At 40.3% G+C, this 22,189-nt stretch overlaps 1 protein-coding gene across 20 annotated transcripts in view; it reads right to left on the reverse strand.

Moving 5' to 3' along the window:
* Nucleotides 1-4,580: 4,580 nt before the first annotated feature.
* Kif21a (kinesin family member 21A) overlaps nt 4,581-22,189 on the reverse strand; it is a 112,537-nt gene continuing 94,928 nt past the window's right edge. For 8 of the 20 annotated variants that reach the window (XM_085678812.2, XM_085678817.2, XM_085678811.2 and 5 more), the window contains 7 exons: nt 15,593-15,729; nt 14,411-14,591; nt 13,610-13,774; nt 12,347-12,464; nt 10,582-10,752; nt 8,894-9,093; nt 4,581-5,802 (listed from right to left, as the gene is read on the reverse strand). In XM_085678812.2, coding sequence (XP_085534938.2) covers nt 5,709-5,802; nt 8,894-9,093; nt 10,582-10,752; nt 12,347-12,464; nt 13,610-13,774; nt 14,411-14,591; nt 15,593-15,729 — 1,066 coding nt within the window. In that variant the 3' untranslated portion in view covers nt 4,581-5,708. Of the gene's footprint in view, nt 5,803-8,893; nt 9,094-10,581; nt 10,753-12,346; nt 12,465-13,609; nt 13,775-14,410; nt 14,592-15,592; nt 15,730-19,921; nt 19,937-20,564; nt 20,604-22,189 lie in introns of all 20 variants that reach the window. The other 12 variants (XM_085678807.2, XM_085678799.2, XM_085678804.2 and 9 more) reach the window with 2 other exon arrangements.

The following is a 22,189-nucleotide window of genomic DNA, read 5'->3' on the forward strand; positions in this document are numbered from 1 at the left end:
CAGGATACTTACATAAGTGCGCTGACTGTCTCACACGATGGGGAAACACGTGTAGGTATGGTGTGATGCTCTTCTCAATCTGCAGTCCCTTTTGCTATTTGAAAGCCACATTCTTCTCACACATGACCTCCAGGAACAGTCCACTAATTAGAGTTCCTGCCCCATAAAATATTTTTCTTAAGTCAGAGATGTTTGTTGATTTTGGTTTTACTCTTTACTCTTTAGACTTTTTACTCTTTTGACTTTGGGGGAGGGGGTCACCACTCAGCTCCCGAAAAATCACACATGGGGGCTTATTCTTAGTTATGCCTGATCTTAGCTTGACTTGTTTCTTGCCAACTTCTCTTAACTTAAATTATCGTGTCTATCTTTGGCCTCAGGACTTTTATCTTTCTCTGTTCTGGTATACCTTTCCTTTCCTTCTTACTCCATTTCTGGCTGGGTAGATGGGTAACTGGGTAGCTGGGTGACTGGCCCTGAAGTCCCCCTCCTTCCTCTCTTGTCAGATCCCTTTCTCCCAGATTTCTCCTTATATATATCTTCTCTACCTACCAGTCCTACCTCCTCCTCTTTCCCGCCTCACTATTGACTGTTCAGTTCTTTATTAGGCCATCTGATGTTTTAGACAAGCACCGTAACACAGCTACACAGAGTTAAATAAACGCAACATAAACAAAAGTGACACATCTTAAAATAGTATTCCCCAACAGATACTGGTTTCATGGGGAAATCTATGTATACCTTCGCTGTATTTAATATAAAAACAAATAAGTTCAGGGAGCTAGAGAGATGGTTCAGCTGTTAAGAGCATTGCCTGCTCTTCCAAAGGTCTGAGTTCAATTCCCAGCAACCACATGGTGGCTCACAACCATCTGAAATGAGATCTGATGCCCTCTTCTGGCCTGCAGGCAGACACACAGACAAGAATATTGTATACATAATAAATAAATAAATAAATAAATAAATAAATAAATAAATATTAAAAAAAAAACAAGTTCAAATAGTGCAGCGGCACATCCATATAATCCCTGTACTTGGAAGGCAGAGGCAGGTGGATCATATTTTATGAGGCAACCTGATCCCCATGGTGAAGTTCTATCTAAAAACAAACAGCAAATCCTCACCAACTAAAACCAAAACAAAATCCTCAACCTTTCCCATATTTATTTGGGGAAATATCAAAATCAAATACAACAAATAAGCAATGATACTTCACAGAAAGATTTTTAGGTAAGAGATTATAGGTGCAGTTGTCCTCAGACCACCAGTCACCGGGTTAGGGTGTAGTTGTCTGGATTTAAAGCCTCTTCATCCTGGAAGACTTGGAAACTAAAGCACATGGAGACCTTTCTCTGTAGGGTGGTTCTTTTATAGGAAGAGGAACTAGATGAGGCCACTTTACCCCGAAGAAATGCCTAGAGTAAATGTTAGACAAGAAAGTCGTCTCAAGTTGTTGATTCTTTGTTGCTGGTATCTATGCCAGTTCCAGGGACTGTCTAAGTCCCTTATTTGTCTAAGCTGCAAGAACGTCAGCCTACTTGGCCAAGTAAATCAGAGAAAGAACTTACTGATGGGTATTAGGCAAAGTGAATAGTGCCTAAGTCTCCTGATAATTAGATTATCTGGAGATAATTGGCCACTGTATAGCCAGTGTCAATGTCCAAAATCACACCTCCTAGTGGTCACTTTTGCACATTAGGTTGATAGCCACACATTGCACATAGCAATACCTCCAGTTTGCTTACCACTTCCATGGGAAACAGTCTTAGCACTTGCTACCCCCATCAAATAGGTTCATTTAGTGCCAATGTTTTTTTATCACTAAATTACAATTCAAAGTCTGCTTTCTATAGCTATATGGTGTCATTTCTGAGACACATGCCAACCTAGGCACAAGAGGAGGGGCAATGTAGAGCGGGCATCAAGAATTAGACATGTAGTTCTTAAGCAGAAATATCATCAGTAGAAAGTCGTTCAGTGGTCCCAAGTAGTCCACAGATGGCGAGCATCTTAGGGTCCTGTACACACAACTTTCTTGCCTTCTTTTGTTTCCTCAATCAGGTATAGCAGTGGGGAACAAGCACAACAGTTCCTATCCCTCCATCCCTGTGGTCCCACTACCCGAGTGTCTATGGCAACAGGCCAATGCCCTACCAGAGGTAACCACTGCCAATGATCGGGACCCTGAAGACAGCATAAGGAAATCTCAATCAAGTAAAGTTCAAATCAGAATTCTTTCTTATAGTCACAGAATAATGGGTGATTAGCTCTAGAAAAACCCTTGAAAGTGCTGTTAGAAAACCTGGCGCCTAAAATATCATTTTTTAATGAAAAACACAGGAAGTCGGAGTTTTTTTTTCAAGAATACTAATACTTTTAGAGAAAGAGATTCAGGATTTTGGACTGTCCATGCTAGCTAGAGCCAATTTTAACTCTCAGTTCCAAAGACCAACAGCTAGCCAGGGACCATTGTGCAAGGTGCAGCAGGTAGCCCCCTGGAGTGCCTTTTGCTTTCATGGTTGACGCTGGCACTTGTATCGCTAGACCTCAGAACAAGCTGTGCACACACCGGCAATGTCTAGGGTAAGTGTTGTCTTTCTGAGGTGGATAGTGGTGGACAGTCCCGAGGTGTCTCTTCTGCATATGCGGTCACTATCCCTACCCCATCCTGTTGGGCTGTGTATGCGAAATCTAGTTGTACTCTGCACAAAACACTTTCTGGAGTGTTTTCCTTACATCACTAACCACCTAGGCTCACGCCATTTATTTAGACTACTATGGAAAAGAACCTTAAAAATCAGACTCAAAAGGGACAAATGTTCGGCTCCCAACTCATAGCAGAATATAGAAAATTACAGCGGGGGGCCAAAGGTATCTCCCTCAGCTCTTTTAAATTTAAAATCACAGTCACCGAACTCATAATAACCTTGCAGATTAAAGATTGTCTCTGTTGGGGCTGGAGAGATGGCTCAGTGGTTAAGGGTACTGACTGCTCTTCCAGAGGACCCGGGTTCAATTCCCAGCACCCACATGGCAGCTCACAACTGTCTGAAGATCCAGTTGCAGGGGATCTGACACCTTCACACCAATGCACATAAAATAAAGTTAAATAAACCATAAAAAATATTAAAAGATTGTCTCTGTTCCTTTTCCATAGTCACACACAGCTCTGCTCGAATTCTTGCTCCCTAACTGCCTCCTCTTCCCCTTCTCTCCCTTCTTTTCCTCCATTCTCTCTGTTTCCCTCTTCTGTTTTCAAATACTCCTTTAGAAACTTTGCTGCTGTTGTTCTACATATGAAAGAAAACATCTGATCTTGTCTGCATCTGGCTTCTAGCCCTAATATGATGTAACCTCCATTGTCCAGGAAATGACGTGATTTCATTCTTCTTCATGTGTGTGTACACTGTTTTATTTCTCCACCTGTTGAAAGGCAATAATTGTATCTCAGCCGTTGTGATGATTACTGCAGTCTCCTTCCGGTATATTATCCAGGACTGGTAAATCTGGATTATATGTCTGTTTTAGATTTCTGTTTTGCGTTTTGTTTTGGTGGGTTGGTGGGTTTTGTGGGGGAGAGGTTGTTTGGTTTTTGTTGGTGTTTCTGATGCTGATTCTTGCGCATGCTAATCTGTCCTACCACTGAGCTATCTGTCCAGCCCTTAGCTTTGGAAATGTCTGACTGGTGGCTGAAGGTACCTTTGGACCTATTTCACTCTGGCTGGGCTGGAATTCTGAAGCCATACCTCTGCCTTCCAGTGTTGGGATCACAGACAGTCCTGTACCGCCATATCCAGCTAATTTTAGTTTCTTGAGGAGTTTTCATATTGCTTCCCATAATGGCCAGATTAATGTTACTACACTGGCAGATTTTTGGTAAGTTTTACAATAGCCATTCTCACATGGGTGAGATGGCATCTCACTGCAGTTTTGATTTATTTTGTTGATGATTAACGTGTTTTTATGTAGTCCTCAGGTAACAACCATCTTTACAAGAAGCTGTAAAAACAATAACAGCGGAGGCTGGAACTATGGCTCGGTAATTAAGGGCACTGGCTGCTCTTCCAGAGGACCAGAAAAATATGTTCCTTCATTTTAAAAAAAAAATGTTTAGCCTAAAACACCAGACACATGTATAAAGGAAATAGAGAAATAGATGTACAGCTCAACATAAAACAAACAGGTAATATTTGGGACCTAAGAAAAATTATAACATAGAGTTTGGAGCCCGGAAGCCTCTTCTGCAGCTTACACCTGACCTGGCATCTTGTCTCTGTCCGTGCCCTTCTCTGCTGGGAGGCAAGGTCACTGACTTCACATTTATCACAATAATTTTTTGTATTATTATCTGTGATCAAATCCCTTCAGTTACATCAACTGATTTAATTTCTTTAACTAGCATTTCCATGGTTCATCAAACTGAGGTTACAGCTGGGGCTTTTCATACTGTTTTATGTCTCATAAACAAAGAAAGAAACAGTTGAACAGTTGGGCTTTTGCTCACATCACATGCAGACGAACAAGTTTTACCAATGCTGGAATTTTTTTACAATTAGAAAAAATGAATAGAATAAAAACAATTCATAGCATCATGTTTATTTAAGCACTAGCTAAACTTTCATTTACAAACAAATATTTTCAGGGAACAAAAAAACACAAGACAATAATTTCAAAAGTTATACCATTACATAAAATTAAACTTGCAGAATTTACAAATTAATATTCTGAGCAGACAGATAAATTATACATCCTTTAACAAAACCCAATCAAACAGTAGGTAGAAATTCATACAGCCATAATGCCAGATAGTCTCTCTTTACAATCTACCTATTTACATTGTTTCCCACCACAAATGATAAAAGTTTACCAAGGTGTGCAAACACAGTATATTGAAAATATATTTAGCAGCATATAAAAAAATCAGAGGAAAGAGAAAGGAGCTATTACTATGAAATAAAAAGAAATTAAAAGATAATAATAGAAACAATTCCATAGGAAAATAGATGAAACTATCTTTCTGTTAGGAAATCAACAGCTCGCTGTCACAGAATACAGGCCCAGCACTAGGAGCACAGCAGCTGTGCGGCGCTTCCGTGCTGAGCACAGAACGCAGGACAACTGAAAGCTTTGGTCAATACAGGTAAACATGAACATTTTAGCACAAACTGTTACCTTTCTTAGCAGACTAAGATCAAGTATGAGAAACCATCAGTAACAGTTTCTGATTTTATTATTCCATTATATTGAAAGAGCCTTGAAATTTGGAACCCCTTGTAGACTGGCCACAGTCCTGACAAGCAGGATGAGCAGTTCCACAGATGTGTTCAAAAGGTGTCCGTCGTGTGAACACATCGGAATGAGTTAACAGGAAGGAGTGTTTGACTCTGGGTAGGCTTCTGGCTGCCACAAAAGCAGACATCTTAGAACTCAAATTACTTGAAAGTGTCTTTTTATAGCTAGGCACAAAACTCCAGCCACAGTCAAAGTGTGATTCAAGCAATACATCAATTATAAGAAGCATATGTGTTGGTAGATATTAATATTACAAATACAAGACAGTACAGTTTGATTAGAATACATTTCCATCTAGCAGACAGGTTCTGATATATTTCCAGTTGATTCCATTAATAATAAGTGCAGGGCCCCATCTTCATTAAGGAACACAGAGCATCCTCACAGTGTCGGTTAAAGCTAATCTCCTGTCATGTTTAATTACTGGCCGTATCTTCGCCCAGATCGCCTGTATCAGAGATTTGACCATCTTGCAAATTGTGGGCTTTCCAGATTCTCACAGTCCGATCACTACAAGACAATAAATTTAAAATGGACATATGAGCAGAGGCAGAAATGTCCAAATAGCTCTCAGAATGACTTATAAAAACAATTTTCCTCAAAGGTCTTTCATTAATGCACATAAAAGTTGTGCAATTCTTCATAAGAAGAGCAAACACAAATCCGTAGAACGCTTCCTGCCTGGAATGTTTCTGTATCACACAGCACAGAGAGGAGAAAATGCATAGAGAGCACCAAGCTGAAGAGACAGGAAGCAGGATCTGGAGTCCACAGAATTGGGAATTTACCCAGCCAAGACCCAAGGTTGCAGGATCTATTCAGGGAAGGACTTTGTAAATCTCTATAGGATTCAAGTCTTGTGTTCCATTGGAATCATAGAGCGCTTCTTAGACTGGAGCTCAAGAATCAGTTTTGATTAATAAAAGACCAGTGCCAATGAGTAAATTTTTTTTTTTTGTATTTCATTAAGACAGTCAATGCTGACTTGGTGGAGGTTGAACTATGACCCATGATTAGTAATCTCCTGGTCTATATTATTTACTTATTAATTTATCTATGTCATATATATTTTTAAAAGTAGCTTCTCAAACTTAAATATATTTTATTTAAAATATAGAATTAATATATTTTCTTTATCTATATTATATATTATTATAAATTACAAGATTAGTTATAAGAGCTCTGTTGAGGTGAAATATTCTGAGATTCATTGAAGCAATGGAAAAGTATTTCACAGGGTCAACACCTAAAAGAAGGGGTTTGAAGGGGCCAAGGCTGCACTTCAAGCAGGCAGCAAACGGTGAGAGGCCACTGGTGAAGATGCATCCCCAGCTGCAGTGGAGAACCCAGGATGTGAAGAAGACAGAGCCATGAAGATTCTGCCGAGGATAGTGGCAGATCTGCAATGGGGCTTGCCTGCACCCCTAAAACAAGCTCTGTGTGCCAGGGATGCAGAGCTGGAGAACTGGGCCTGCCCAAGAATGTTAGAGCCAGAGAACTACTCAGTAAGTCCCAGGTATCAGGCATTGAGCTATGGAGCTAGATTGTTGGTTTGCTCTAATCTCATTTATTTATATGCCCCAGTTTTCTCCCTTTCGAAATAAGAAAATATGAAACTTGTTTATGTTACAGGAGTCAGCTGTTAAGAGACTAGATTTTTAAAGGCTTATATTTTTAAAGGAACTTACAAAGGTTGCATCAAATCTTGGAGACAAAGAATTGAAAAGTTGTGGGATTGTGGTTTCTTATGGTGTGTCTATGTGTCAAAGGGTCAAGGGGAGAGTGTTCTAGTTAGCTTTAGCTGTTATCCTGACACAGCCTGGAGTAATGAGGGAGGAAAGTCAACTGAAGAATTGCCGAGATCATACTGACTTGTGTACATGTCTATGTGAGTTGTCTAAAGTATTAATTGATGTAAGAGGGTCCAGCCTACTGCCCACAGCACCACTCCCAGGGCTGGGTAAGAAAGCTAGCTAAGCATGAGCCTGTGAACGAGCTAGGAAGCAGCATTCCTCCACAGTTTCTGCTTCGAGTTCCTGCTTGACTTCCCTTCACGATGGACTGTAAGCTGGAACAATCTGCTCTAACTTACTGCTGGTCGGTGTTTTATTAGAGCAACAGAAAGGAACTCAAAATTCCTTTTAAAAATACTTTATGGATAGTAGGCCCTATGAAATGTTTGATAGGTAAAATATAAATAGCACTCGCTTTCAAATAGACCTCTGGGGCTAGGGGTGTAGCTCAGTAGTAGAGTAATTGCCAAGCAAGTATAAGACCAAAGGTTCCATCGTAGTACCATCCCCCCCTGAAAAGTATTTAGTTTCTTAGAGTTTATTGGCATCTAATAGTCCTTGAGTAACAGTGAAAAGTTTAGTTCTCAAAAAAATGAGATCATCTCATGAAACGTGAGAATAATTAGTTACTCACACATCAATCCCTGGGACCCAGTGATATACAACACTTAGTCTTATCTTAAATATATTATTTTCATGGCCTATGTCACCCTAGGTCACCTGAGCTGTAGTCATTACTCATCAGAGAAGAGCCTGCATGGCCTCTGTCGCCCTAGGTCACCTGAGCTGTAGCCATCACTCATGAGAGAAGAACCTATTTGGTATTCGTGAGTCCCTAGAGTCAATCCCCAGCAGAGAAACAATAAAGAAAAAGAATAGGGCATTTAGCAAGAAAATGCAAACACAGGCAAGCAATCCGGACTTGGAGCTGATGATGATTGCAGTACACACTGCATGGCTGCAATGGCAGTCTTTCCACCTTGCTTAAGCATCTGAAACGCCACCCCCAGGAGGCCTCCCTCCCTCCATTACTGCTGTTCTGTAACCCCACGCTTGCTCCTTGTCATCACTGCAGTTTTCCCCTTCCTTATTTTCTGCTCCTTCTCGTTGGAATAGAAGGTAGAGTTGGTGTCTGCTCTGCTTTCTGCTCCCTTCCTAAGAATCTAGAATGAGGCCAGGCACACAGAGGTTCATTATGAGTAATCAAATAAACAGGAAATGAATTAGTCAATAGAACTCTTCCCAGGAGGGAGGAAACATGTTATTATCACCTTCTTGTATATTAAGTGGAGAAAGAAATGCATTAAAAAATAACAATTTGTTCTAAATATAAATCATAGCAAATTAGCTGCTCTTCTAAAGATAGAAAAATTTAAAATTAGTCATTAATGCATTGTTTTAAGTCACCAAGAAAAGATCTGAGGTCAGATTCATGATATGCAGGGTACTAACAAGTAAGTAATGTACCATTCTCAAGCCAGCCTAAACTTACAATGTATATTAGAAATTATAATTTAGGAGCCAAGTATGATGGTACACCACTACAACCTCATTTCTTGGGTACTAAGACAGAAGGAGGATAAGTTCTAAGCCAGTCTGGATTAAAAAGCAAGGTGATAAAAGTAAATCAGTCATCGTGAACCAGTTGCTAGGATGACTAGAGAGACAGACAGAGAGAGAGAGAGAGAGAGAGAGAGAGAGAGAGAAATCTCCACTGGGCTGCGTTTGCAAATACTTACAGCCTACAGGATTTGTTAAGTCTGAACACAAGCAACCCACCCAGAGCAAAACCACAGGAGGAAACTTACTCGGCTGCAGTGAAAACATGGGTGGAATTAACACAGATGGCGTTGATGGGACTGTCATGACCTCTCATCTCTCCAACTGGCACAAAAGTATCCACGTTCCAGAGTTTCAAAATACCACCTCTGCAGCCGCTGAGTAAGACCGGGTGGCCTGGCACCAGGCCCAGGGCACAGACCCAGTCCTTGTGTGCGTTTGGGACTTGCTGGGAGAGAAGAGAGAAAGCAGCATGGAAGAGGAGTCTTTCAAAACCAGTGGCCACACCAAAGGTGGTGACGGGACTTTTAGCGGTGAAACTCAGAGTCAGGGATGCAGTTTCAAAGTTTCAAAGTTACAAAGGCCCATTTCTACACATTCAGCGATTTAAACAATAAATCTACAACTTGCTTCCCAGTTTCCAACACCGTTTTCAGTATTAAAGACATAGCATTAGTAATCTATAGCATCTAAATGACTCAGAAAACACACAAAAGTTTTCTCCTTTCTCGTTACCTACAATATCCATAACAAAATAAGTTAGAAAACTACAAACTGGCATGCATATAGATTAGAAGAACTGCGTCGTGAAAGCAGTCTTACACTTTGCTAGGGAATATGCAGGCCTAAGGAAAATGGGAGTTTATCTATTTCATGATGAACACACACACAAAAAATACGAGTAGATAATACTTTATGACCAGATCTTACGTATAAACATACTTATGTTCACAATATTAAAAATTACCACCATGCATATATATATATGAAAGAGTCTGAAGTGTTCTTCTAATGTTCATGCTACTTGTGCGTTTTGTCTTTAGCTGCAGCCTGGAAGCAGGGAAGGGGCAGCAGCTGTAATGCATACATGCAGATAATTGCAAACAGTTTTCTCTGTTTACTAATTTCCTCCCTGATACACTGCAGCCCTGCGCTCATTCTATAGGAAATGGAAGCACAGCCTACTGGACTCTAGAAGATATTCCCAGGACTGAGGAGTCTGTCAACCCCAGGTGATCTTCATGTAGCTTGGGGCAAATGCAAATGTTCTACCTCAAGGTAGCATTTAATAAAGAGATCTACACAAAAAATTCTCCATCTTTCAACTTTTAGTAGTGGCACATCTTTTCTTACCAAGCGTGTATTTGTTGGATGTTTACCAACTTACCACTCTGATGGAAGTAACTTTATTGGGAATTGAAGTACAGAAAATATATTTGATATTGAAAGTGGAAAATTTAATGAGAATCTACACAACTTCCATTCTCAAACTGTGAGTCGCAGCCCATTTGGGGGAGGGAGGTTTCAAATGATCTTTCACAGAGGCTACCTAAGTCCATCAGAAACATAGGTATTTACATTACAATCCATAACAGTAGTAAAATTACAGTTATGAAGTGCAATGAAAATTTTATGGTTGGGGGTCACCACAATGTAAGTACTATATTAAAGGGTTACAGCATTAGGAAGGCTGAGAACCACTGATATAGAAGACCAATGAGATTCTTTTGGATCTAGTTAAATTTGGTTTATGACGCTTAAATTTATTTGCACATTGTTGTATAATAAAGACTATATATTGAAAAAAATTTAGAAATCTTTAAGAGATCCCTATTAAAGCAATGAGAATCTATACAGAGCCCCCTCCCAAGTTGTTGGATGACTCCTGTGTGGTTTTGAAACAGTCACTTCATACCATGCAGAGTTTCTGAATTACCTGAAGAAGACTTTTCTGAGCCAAGTCCCACTTCTTGATTCCATTGTCTCTGGACCCACTGAAAAGGTTATCCCCTTGAATGGTCAGCGCTTCTATGCCATCATAATGAGGAGGCTCAAAGTTGTGGGTGGGGCTTACAGTGCCAAGAGCCCCTCCGGTCACATCAAACATCTACAAGAGAGAATCAGAAAGACAGCAGTCATCCATGCAAATTTTAAACACATGCTTCTATGCGCCCATTCACAGGAAGACAAAGGTGCATCTAAGCGTCCTGTTAGCTGCATGAACTTTGCAGGAATGACAGTGAGGGACACTCCAAGCCCCATTCACACTGACTTTATTTGCATGTCACAGCCACAAACTTCAAGAAAAGCAATTGGATTTTTTCATGTATGAATAAGGAAATGTGACATTCAATACTAAAGATGATATATATCAATGCATTTGAGGCTGAAATAATATCATGTTATTCAGTTAAAGAAAGGTAGGTTTTCAATTCCAGATTCCTTCTCCACCTTCCCAAAGCTATCCTTCAAACCTTTGCATTTTTCTCAGTCACTTGGCTTAAAAAGACAACCTTTGACTGAACAATATCAAAATCAGTCAATGGGACTATATATAGCTCGGTTGGTAAAGTTCTTGCATAGTATGCATAAAACCCAGTATCAGTCTCTAGGACTAAATAAAATTGGGTATAATGACTAATCTTGGTTGTCAACTGGACACATCTGGGAAGAAAGAACATCAGATTAACATGTAGTCATGTGTGTGGAACATTTCCTAGATTTACAGTTAATGTGAAAGAGACCAGTGTAAGGGGTAGCGTCCCCAGGCAGGCAAGACTGGGCTGTATAAGAAAGGTACCTAAACTTGAGCATTGGAGAAAACTCATAAACAGCATCCTTCTCTGTTCTCTACTGCAGTCTCTACATCCAGGATCCTGCCTTGAGTTCCTGCCTTGTATTCCCCTCATGTTGGACTGTAACCTGTAATCTAAATAAACTCCTCTTCCCCAGGTAGGCTTTGCTTAGTGTTTTACCACTGCAACAGAGAAGCAAACTAGGAAGCTGGCATGTGATGGTACAAGTCTATAGTCCCTGCACTTGGGAGCTAGAGGCAGGAAGAATTATATGTTCAAGGTTATTTTGACCACAGAGAGTTCAAAACCCAGCCTGGACTACATAATACCCTCTCTAAAAAGAAACAAAAACAACCAAATCGGTAACTATAAATAAAGATTACAAAGACCAAAAAGCAAATGGGTAGCAAGTGGGGGAAGAGTTCTGGTTAGGAGAAAGTGGCCTTGCAGAGGGCTGAGAGTAAGTGACTGCAGAATGCTCTCAGCCCTAAGCAGGACATCTAGATCACACCTCCAATACTCAAGTGACATCGCAGAAGAGGCGGGCAGAAAGAAAGAATCAGAGGACGGGGAGTGCTACGAAACACTGTCTTCCATATGTGACATGACCGGTGCACTCAAGAATTCACAGCAGCCATGGTTGACTGCTGAAGAGTGGGGCCTGCCAACACTCCATCATGGATGCAGGAGGCACACATGAGAACGCTCCCCTCCCCAAGGAGAAAATGACATCCAGTATTTGCAGGAGGAAGGGGAGTTCCTGTTCTCATGCAAAACAAAACTAAGAAGCTTAATCAACCTCAATGGTCACAGGAGAAAGAAAAGAGATATGGGACAGGGCTTAGGTTAGTGAATACTTTGAACCTACTACTCAAGAATATGCAATTCCACCTCTATAATACACACTTTGATGTAGTGGTCTTTGGAGCCAGTGATGATTAGGTCTTGTCCATTGGAGATCTGGTCTACTGTAAGGCACATAACAGGGCCCAGGTGGCCAGTTAGCTTTCCTGTAGACTGAAACCTTAAAAGAGAAATAATATGACTGTAGAAAGCATTTCATAGCATAATGGAAGACTCATATAATCTATATTAGTTCATAATATTTTTTATTAATTTTCTTTTAGATTTCATCCCTGCCTGTTGAAACCATGGACAGAGTAAATAGAAAGGACCAAATTAACATCCTAAGGTGGAAGCTGGGAAATACTTAGATCTTATTCCAAAGCTTAACACAATTTATGAAATAAGCAAAATTGTGAGAAATTGTGAAAAGATAATATTAATTCCTCCAAGTAAACTTCAAACTAATACGTTCATGAACTCATGAAAGACATGACTAATCAATCCCTTTAGACTCAATTTGTCTTTGAATAAAACATTGATATCACTACTTATAACATCAATGAAGCTATCAAGGAAGTGGGATTATTCTATACAAACACATACTGAACAACATAAACACATACAGCATGCACATGTGTACATATATACATATAGCAATGCATTCACATTTATGAGCAGCTATGTATATGGGGAAATAGGTGAGCCCTTCATTAGTCCTTATAAAGACTGAACATGGCTAGAACTGGTATCTGACAGGTGTAAGAATGAACGTTGCTACACAGGCATGGTGGTACACAGTTATTGCCCCAATCTTCAGTTGAACTCAAGAAGTTCGAGGCCACCCTAGACGAAATAGCAAGGCTTTTTGTTCGTCTTGTTTATTTGTTTGTTTTTATGTATGCAGTCAGTTGTGAGAGGGTAACAATAGCCTTATGTGGCAGTCCTATCTTTAAGAAAGTTGCTGAAATACAGCCGTGCCTTTCACTTCTAGGATATTAATATTACAGTTCCTCAAAATGTGTTTTTCAGTCACTTTGTTAAGACAAACCTATATGTAATCCTGCTATTAAAAAAGAACAGAGTTGCATTAACAAAGTAATTAAAAGAGCAGTTGTTTAAATCTTATCAAATCATTCTTTTTTTTCACCCCATTGAATATGTAAATTGCATTTCTATTTGCAAAATAAAATAATTACAATTTGAAACTGCTTTCTAAATGTGAGCTAGAGGACATGTGGAAATCAGATCTCACAAGTATTATTGTTATTGGTACTTAGAGCTGTATTTGACATATGCAAGAGGTGCATTTTCTAAAAGTTCTACCTTTTAAGGTCCCACATCCTGACAGCGTTTCCAGAGGCCGCGTAGAGGAAAGTGCCGGTTGGGTTCAGGGCAATCTGATTGATCTGGCTCTCTCCGGAGGGAATAGCTACCATCCGGCTGGCACTGGCAGAACAAGCTTCTCCAAGAGTAACTTGACCTGAAGATCTAGTAAGTAAGTAAATAACAAAGTAAAATAAATAATAACAAAGCAACGTAAGTCATGCTTTCTGCCACAAGCTTGGCTAGCAGCTTCCTAAATTCTCAAGAGCCTGGCTGTGGACAACAGCAGGAGCCTGTGTGTTCATGGACACATTCACAGTACCTAGCACCAAGCAAGTGGTCACACCACAAACAAGTACTGGCCAACGGAGAGAATACGTGAATGAAGGTACCAGGGAGATCCCGTCTAAACTCTTAGTGCGTGTGTAAATCCTTCCTCAAAACCAACAATACCAACAATGGTCAGTTCAGTCATTTTCCAAGGACTGATACTTAGAGAAATCACTTAATGCCATAAGGTGGTAAATTGTGTGTTCAACATTGCCTTAGCATTTGGGAAAGGGAAACTATGAAATCCATACTTAGTGGCAGATTAATCCGGTCTGTCTTTTCCTTTGCACAATCCAGTCCTTGTTGTACTCAACTTTTCCCTCAGTATTTTCACAGTGAACAATTACACATACTCTGAGAAGTAGGTAAGCATCTTTTAAAAACTAAAGCTGTCAGCAGTTATTTAAAACTATAATCCGTTTTCTAAAAAAAAACAAAGCAACTCTCATTGTGTGTTTTCAAGGTACTTACGTTAATGTTCGAATGCACTTTGCTGAGTCTCTGATATCCCACACCTTAATATAAGATGTTGACACCGTGAAGACCAGACTGGTATAATTGCAGTATTTTACAGACACGACGTTGTTAGGGTGGACCCCTAGCGACATAATCTCCTGTCCAGTCACAAGATTCCAAACTTTACAGGTACGATCTAAAACAAAAGAAATTAAGATCAAAGCAGAAGAAATGCTGTTGATATGAACTATTTTCGGTTCTTTTAACAACAGAAATTATTTTTAAACAACATTCCACCATGGGAACAAAACAGCAGAGGATGGTGGTCTTCTCCAACTATCTGGCACTAGGCATTATTGTACATCCCTCAATGTCTGTGGGAACTTCATAGGCAAGAGAGGCAAAGTGGATCTAACATAAGTGAGGTGTGTCTGGTGTCCGCCTTATTGTTTTAGGTTCTTATAATGTAGCAAAGGGGCTTGTAGTGCAAGGTTGGAGGTTTCTCAATCTGGTTTGAACTACTAGCTAAATTAACAAAGGAAAAACATTTTAGTATCTTAAGTTTCCTTATCTGTAACATGAAGCTGCAACATGTAGCTCACGGGAGCTGTTGTACTGAGACACATTTGTATCATGTCTGAGTATCTCTGACATGTTAATAAGAAATGGGGGTTGCTACTATCTTTTTGCTGCATATTATATTTTAGTGGTCTCTGATAAAGTTTTATACTGTCCATTTCGAAAGCCAGAACACAGTATGCAGTAAGGGTCAATCACTGAAAGGAGGTGCGCTCTTACAACACTGTGTTCACAAATATAAACAGTGGATTTACTCCCTTACCCACTAAACAACGATTTTATATATTATGCAATTTAGGAACTTGATTTAAGTAGTCTTTTAATGATTATGTTTTAAAGCTATTTTTAAATATATACGTATGATCATTAGATGATTGCTAGCATCTTTCATTTTTTAACTTTATTTTTAATTATGTGCACAGGTGTATATTTATGTGGAGGTATGTACACATGAGTGCAAGTGCACATGAGGGCCACAAGGGGGTGCGAGATCCCCTGAAACTGGAGTTACAGGCGGTTGTGTGCAGCATAATATGGGTTCTGGAAATGACTAAAATCCTACAAATCAGCAGTACACAGTCTATGCCACCAAGCCGTCTCTCCAGCCACGGCTAGCACCTTTTGATCCAGTGAAGAGGAGATCGTCGGTAGAATCCACACAGAGCACAGCTTTCGTGTGTCCTTCAGCTATGTGAACACACTGGAGTGAAGACGGTCTGATTCCCTTGGAGGCAGGAAATGGGTTGATTATGCCCCTATGGTGGGGAAAAAAAGATTGACTTCAGCATCTCTATTATGAAAGGAGGCTTATCTTTTGCTACCATTTCTTTAAAAAGCCTTTATAAATTATTATTAATATTCTCCAGACCATCCCCTTCATTCATTCAGTCAAAAGGAAGCTGATAAAGTGAGACACAACCGTGGTAGAGCACATATATTAACTAGGCATCCACTAGTAACTAGTTCTGCAAGCAGCGAAAGTGATAATGTATCTTGATTTTCTTTATTAACCATTTCATCCTTCTGACAATTTTTCCTTGTTATGACCAAAAGGGGGCAGAAATGATTGACTGAAAGACCTGGCTTCATAGCGGGCGGCATGGAATTCTATGCCTAAAGAGAACATGCTGGAGACTGTGTCACACATAACTCCTAAGCTACACAGAGAGCAGTATAAAGATGGAGAGAAGTTACAGGTATCAGATGGGCAGACATTTAAGGGAAGATGATGTTCAAGGACCGGCAACCAAAAAGGGTGGAAAAACCTTTGACGATCTCAAAGGTTTTAAAGTGGAAGATACAGGAAGTCAAGCTCTCTGGGAGCTGCTTACGGATGCTGCTTCTGCAGTGCCTGGGCTGCGCAGCGCATGCGCTGTGGACTGCAAGGGTTGTTTCTGCAGTGCCTGGGCTGCGCAGCGCTGGGGACTGCAAGGGTGGTCAAGTCACTGCCTGCCCCTAACTGGAAAGGGGTCTAGGGTAAGCTAGGAGTGAAAATGAGTGTCAGGAAGAGTGCGGATGAGAATAACCCAAGAACAGAGCGAAGCAGTCACTCAAATGCACTGCTAGCTTTTCTTCTCGCTGCGAGCTACAACATTAAATGTTTCTGTCTTTAAATTATTAGCGTTACTATTCATAACTCTCTGAAGGAAATCCATTGAAGAGCATTATCAGTCCTTAGAAATCACAAAGGTTAATAAAGGGGAAAAACCACCCCAGACACTAACTTGTTGAGTCTCACATTAAAAAAAAAAAAATGGGTAAATCATTATAAACACTTTTAAAAGTAAATTTCTTCAGTCAGTACTACATAACATGGGCTGGCCCATCTCCTGGGGATGCCCCTGTATAGTTATTAGGTGGTGAACAAGAGCATATGGTGGGCACATTTTGCATTGGCTCCAATAAAGTCCGAATGCCAAGCCTGTCAGAGAACGTCCTCGAGAAAAGCGAGGTGAACTGGTGTGTCACAGCAGCTGCAACAGCAGTATAGAGTTGCTCTGGAAGATCGCTGGCATTCAATCAATCTTTCCCTGATCCTCAAAACAGACATGCATTGCTACTGAAACTGATAAATTTAATAGCTGGATAATGTCCTCTGTTGCCTGAATAACAAAACTCACCCAAACAAGAAGTCATTTATATGTAGCACTAACATAATAATTGGGTACAATTTAAACCTAGCACTAAAGTCAAAGACAGAAGAGAATTATACAAGAGCAAAACAGAACTAACTTCCAGAGAGAGGGCTGTGCCTGTTCAGTACATTTCAAAGCTTAGCAATGTGTGGTCCCTGTACCAAAACGGCCAATGGCTTCTGGCAGAAGTAAACGTCTCAGCAGGATGAGACTGCTCATCCACATTCTGCCCAGGCTATGTCAGCCCTTAGCTCGACGAGCTGTGTTTTAGGAACACTGAAGGTTGGAGTCTTTGCGAATTAAGGAAAAAGAGAATAGAGCTGACAAGACAATGAAAGAACGCATGCCGGAGAAAGGAGGTAATTGTGAGATTGAAAGTCTAAACATTTAGAGGGGTGTCATACACACAAAAAATTATCAAAAAAATCAATTCTCATGTAGCAGAAGACTTGGCTGGCAAAAAAAAATGAATAGACATACAAAGGAAGTAAACAAGTTTATTTTTAAAACCATTATAATTAAGGTCTTTTTATACTGTAGTTCTTTTGGGTTTCTTTTTTTAACTGAGGAGTGAAGGAAATTCCAAGTCACTAAAAGTGACTCTTGAGATTATCTCTGGATATACAATGACAAAGATTACATACACATATATGCATATATAGACATATATACATATATATTCCAATTTATCTGCTGTGTGCAAAATTCCAGATTGAAATTAATAACAATAACTTGTTTGTAATATAAGAATTTATATTTTTGGGTCAGACAGTGGTGGTACATAACTTTAAACCCAGCACTGGGGAGGCAGAGGCAGGTGGATCTCTGTGAGTTTGAGGCCAGCCTGGTGTACTAAAGCTAGTTCCAGGACAGGCTCTAATTTTTACAGAGGAACCTTGTCTCGAAGAAGAAAAAAAAAGGAATTTATATTCTTGGTTGTGAGCCTAGCCCTTAATGGCTGAGCCATCTCTCCAGCCCTGTAATATAAGAATTTAAACAAATTAAACCTAGAACAGGAGAGACACTATTCTCAAAAGTATGAGTCTGCTGTTTTGAAACCCTATCGATACAAGATGCATAGCTATGAAATAATTCCACTAAATTCATAAGCATCGCTGCAAATATTTAAGAGGTGCTATTCTCCTGGTGAAGGCGACTACTATCACTGTATAAATAGATAAGAAGTAATTAATTAAAACTGTATCAGCAGCATAAGAACTGCTTGGAACTCAATGACCCAAACCCTCCTCAGAACCCAAGTACAATCACTTACAAACCCTACACCTCCAGGTTCCCTTCCCAGGGGGCCCAGCTGTCTCCTGATACAGCACCCAACAACAAGCCAACTTCCTAGAAAGCAGGAAGCTTCTGGTATTCTCACACAGTCTTTCTTGCTGCACATGGATGTGTGGTGTGCATATGTGCATGCATGCTCCCACGTAAGTTGGCCTACGTGAGTGAGGGCAGGTGCAAGTGCTTCCCATGCAGACAGGCCTAGGCTGCTTCTTCCCAGTGTCTGCATTTTCCTAGGCCGTGTTCTACCTTGTGTGTTAAGGATGGTGGCTCTCCAAAATCTCAGCTACTCTAGCAGGTCACCTTACTTCCTAGTGCTGCCAGGGCACAGTCCTACACATGCCCAGCACAGTCCTCCACACCTGCCCAGCACAGTCCTCCACACCTGCCCAGCACAGTCCTCCACACCTGCCCAGGAACAGCCCTACACACCTGTCCATCACAGTCCTCCACAGCTGCCCAGGTAAAGTCCTCCACACCAGCCCAGCACAGCCCTCCACACTTGCCCAGGTAAAGTCCTCCACACCAGCCCAGCACAGTCCTCCACACCTGCCCAGCACAGTCCTCCACACCTGCCCATCACAGTCCTCCATACCTGTCCATCACAGTCCTACACACCTATCCAGCACAGTCCTCCACTCCTGTCCAGCACAGTCCTACACACCTATCCAGCACAGTCCTCCACACCTATCCAGCACAGTCCTCCATTCCTGTCCAGCACAGTCCTCCACACCTGCCCGGCACATCCTCCACACCTGCCTAGGTACAGCCCTCCACATCTGCCCGGCACAGCCCTCCACACCTGCCCAGGTAAAGTCCTCCACACCTGCCCAGCACAGTCCTACACACCTGTCCATATCAGTCCTCCACAGCTGTCCAGCACAGTCCTCCACACCTGCCCAGCACAGCCCTTCACACCTGCCCAGCACAGCCCTCCACATCTGCCCGGCACCTGTGCAGGAATAGCCCTCCACACCTGCACAGGCATCATGTACAATTCAAACTTTAGTCTTTACGTATCTACACCAACCACTCTACGCTCTGAGACATCTCCCCAACCCATTCTATTTTATTTCAATACCATTGGTTATTCAATGCTCTGAAGAAAAATTATATCAATATTAAAAATCAAAAATATTAAATATTACTAGATAATTAAATTTTGAAGAAATATGTCAATTTTAACAACTAAAAAATATTAAATACTCATTAGGTAATTAAAGTGTTCTAAAAGAGTCAGCATATTAGAGTTGGTAATATTTTATATAATTACTTTATACCATTAAAGATGACAGAGAAACACGGGTACGGAAAGCATACACATAAGGTGTCATTATCATATTCTAATTAATCTCTTTACATTCTGAAATATAAAAATGACCTTTGAAACAGTTCTTTAAGTTAAATTAAAGTATATAAATTTGTACAACAATGCTGATCTGAGTGGAGAAAAAAACACTTATTTTGTCCCATGCAAACCAGTAAACTAATAACACTGTGAGGTTGATCTTTCTCCTACCTTCTGGAGGATCTGCTGATGTTCAGAAAAATGGCCACAAAAAAAGGAAAACAAAGAGAAAATGGGGAAGAGATAAACGGGTACGTTTGGGAAGAGGAAGAGAGAAAGAAGAAAAAATTTAGCCCTTCCCCAAATCCATGAAAAAAAATGTAATGCTATTATTTTTTAAATTTCACTTATCAGTTTAAAAATTTTAAATAATTTCCTTTACTTTGTAATTTTGCTTTAATTTTGTCAGGGTAGTATCTTTTTTATAATTGAGTATGCTGTTATGAAATGAACTTTTTACTTCAAATTGCTACACCAACAAGGAAAGCTATGTATGTTATTCTTAGACTTTGAAAGAGCAAGCCCTCCTGCTGTTGACACTGGTGAAATGTGATTATCTTTTACAGACAAAAAATAAGATTAAGGACAGCAACAAACAACAAGCTTCTAAGTGTTCATAAAAAGTGTTTGCTACTACTTTACAAGATATACTCACAAGACACGTTAAAATTAATGTTTTAGAGTATTAGTGCACTTACACGGCTTACAACAAGTTATGCATGCAATAAAGAAAAACAGGTTTGCTTAGAATTTCTAGGAGGCGTTTAGGACATCAGTGGAAGGCAAGGACGTAGGGGAGACAGGAAAAAAGTACCTGTGCACCTCCGACAAAGAGGAGTCACTTTCATCAGACCTACAGTGAAAGAGGCGTGAGGAGAAGAACAGATATCAGACAGGTGAAGACATCAGACTGAAACCCAGCAGTGTGGATAACAGAATCTTGTAAACACTGCCTTTGTGGTGTCTGCTTTTCTGTTTGCAAATTTAGACAAAAAATTAGACCCAGGTTTTCCACCAAGCTTGGGGGTAAGACTGTGTACCTATTACTGACCCTGAGACTTCATCTTCACCTCAAAAACTCAGGCCCTGGCAAGGAAAATTATCAAGTATCTGAACTGTATCACGACCAGGCTTCATTTTATGACTACCTCAAAGAAAAATTCCCATTCCAGTAACTGCATGAATTTATCTTGGTAGTTACTGTTTTAGACGGATGCTAATGCAGAAGCTTGACAAGTACATTCTATGTCTGCACAGAGAGTAATCACTCAAACGTTTAAAGCCCATAGTTATAACTGATTTCAACGGCAGAGAATTCTTCTGGTGACGTGGTCCCTTGGTAACAACTAGTTTGGGAAGACACTGTCAGCCCTGCGCTCGGTACCCAAGTCTGCAGGGAGTGTGTCTGTTAGGAACTTAGATTGTGCAGCTCTCCTGGGGAGAACGGGAAGGCAATGGTGGCAGGGAATGTAAGAACTCAACTGTGAGGGCTGCATGTCACAAATGAAATACAACAGTCTCGAAACAGGACCCCAAAGAAAGAAAGACAAGGGAAGTTTTCCAAAGTGCAAATACAGTTGACTCAATGTATTCCTTTTGGGATTATAACAGCAAGATTAGTGCAGTCCGTAAAACATATGAGTCACCAAATAGTCAACTATGATGAGATTATCAAGATTATTAAGACTGGCAGGAAAACAATTTGAGACAGGTTCTTGGCCTGTAGCTCAGACTGTTCTGAAACTCACTATGTAGCCCATGTAGGTCCTCCCCCTACTTCAGTGTCTGAGGTGCTGGGCGACACTTGTGAGCCACCATACCCACCTTGTGACAGAAAATATTAAAACTACCGTGAATGAAAAATAAACAAAAATTAAGCACTGGTTCACATACTAGTGAAAATGGACTTTGAGTGTCCTACCTTCCTCAGGCCATGGAACACATTAATAACATTAAGGACTGTTTTTTTTAATAGGATATTTACCTGTCTAGATCAATTTAAAGGACATGTCATCTACTGAATACATAAAAAAATTAATGAAGACTATATAAATAGCTGATGTAAGATTTAGCAGATTAAAAATGATTTACAAATGATGAGTATAATTACATTTATAGAGCCATTTAATACAATCTAGGTGTATTAGACAGATCTTTTAAATGGCATCCTATAAATTTCAGAGTCATGACATGCGGGAAGATGACAGCATAGGAAACCAGCGGCTGTGGCTTGGGGGAGGGATGTCAAGGGCATGCGCTCACAGACGTGTTATTCATATTCTAAGCAGACAAGCCAGGGCTCCTGTCTAACATTATGGCAGTCATATTAGTAGTGAATTTTTAGAAGAAAGATTCTGGCTCAATACAGGATAGTTTTTCACTTCTAAGTTAGTAGAAATTATATTTTCCACCTCCTAGCCTCTCCCCCTCAACTCCCTG

This window comes from Myodes glareolus, chromosome 19, assembly GCF_982192425.1.
Source record: "Myodes glareolus chromosome 19, mMyoGla1.1, whole genome shotgun sequence".
NCBI lineage: Eukaryota > Metazoa > Chordata > Mammalia > Rodentia > Cricetidae > Myodes > Myodes glareolus.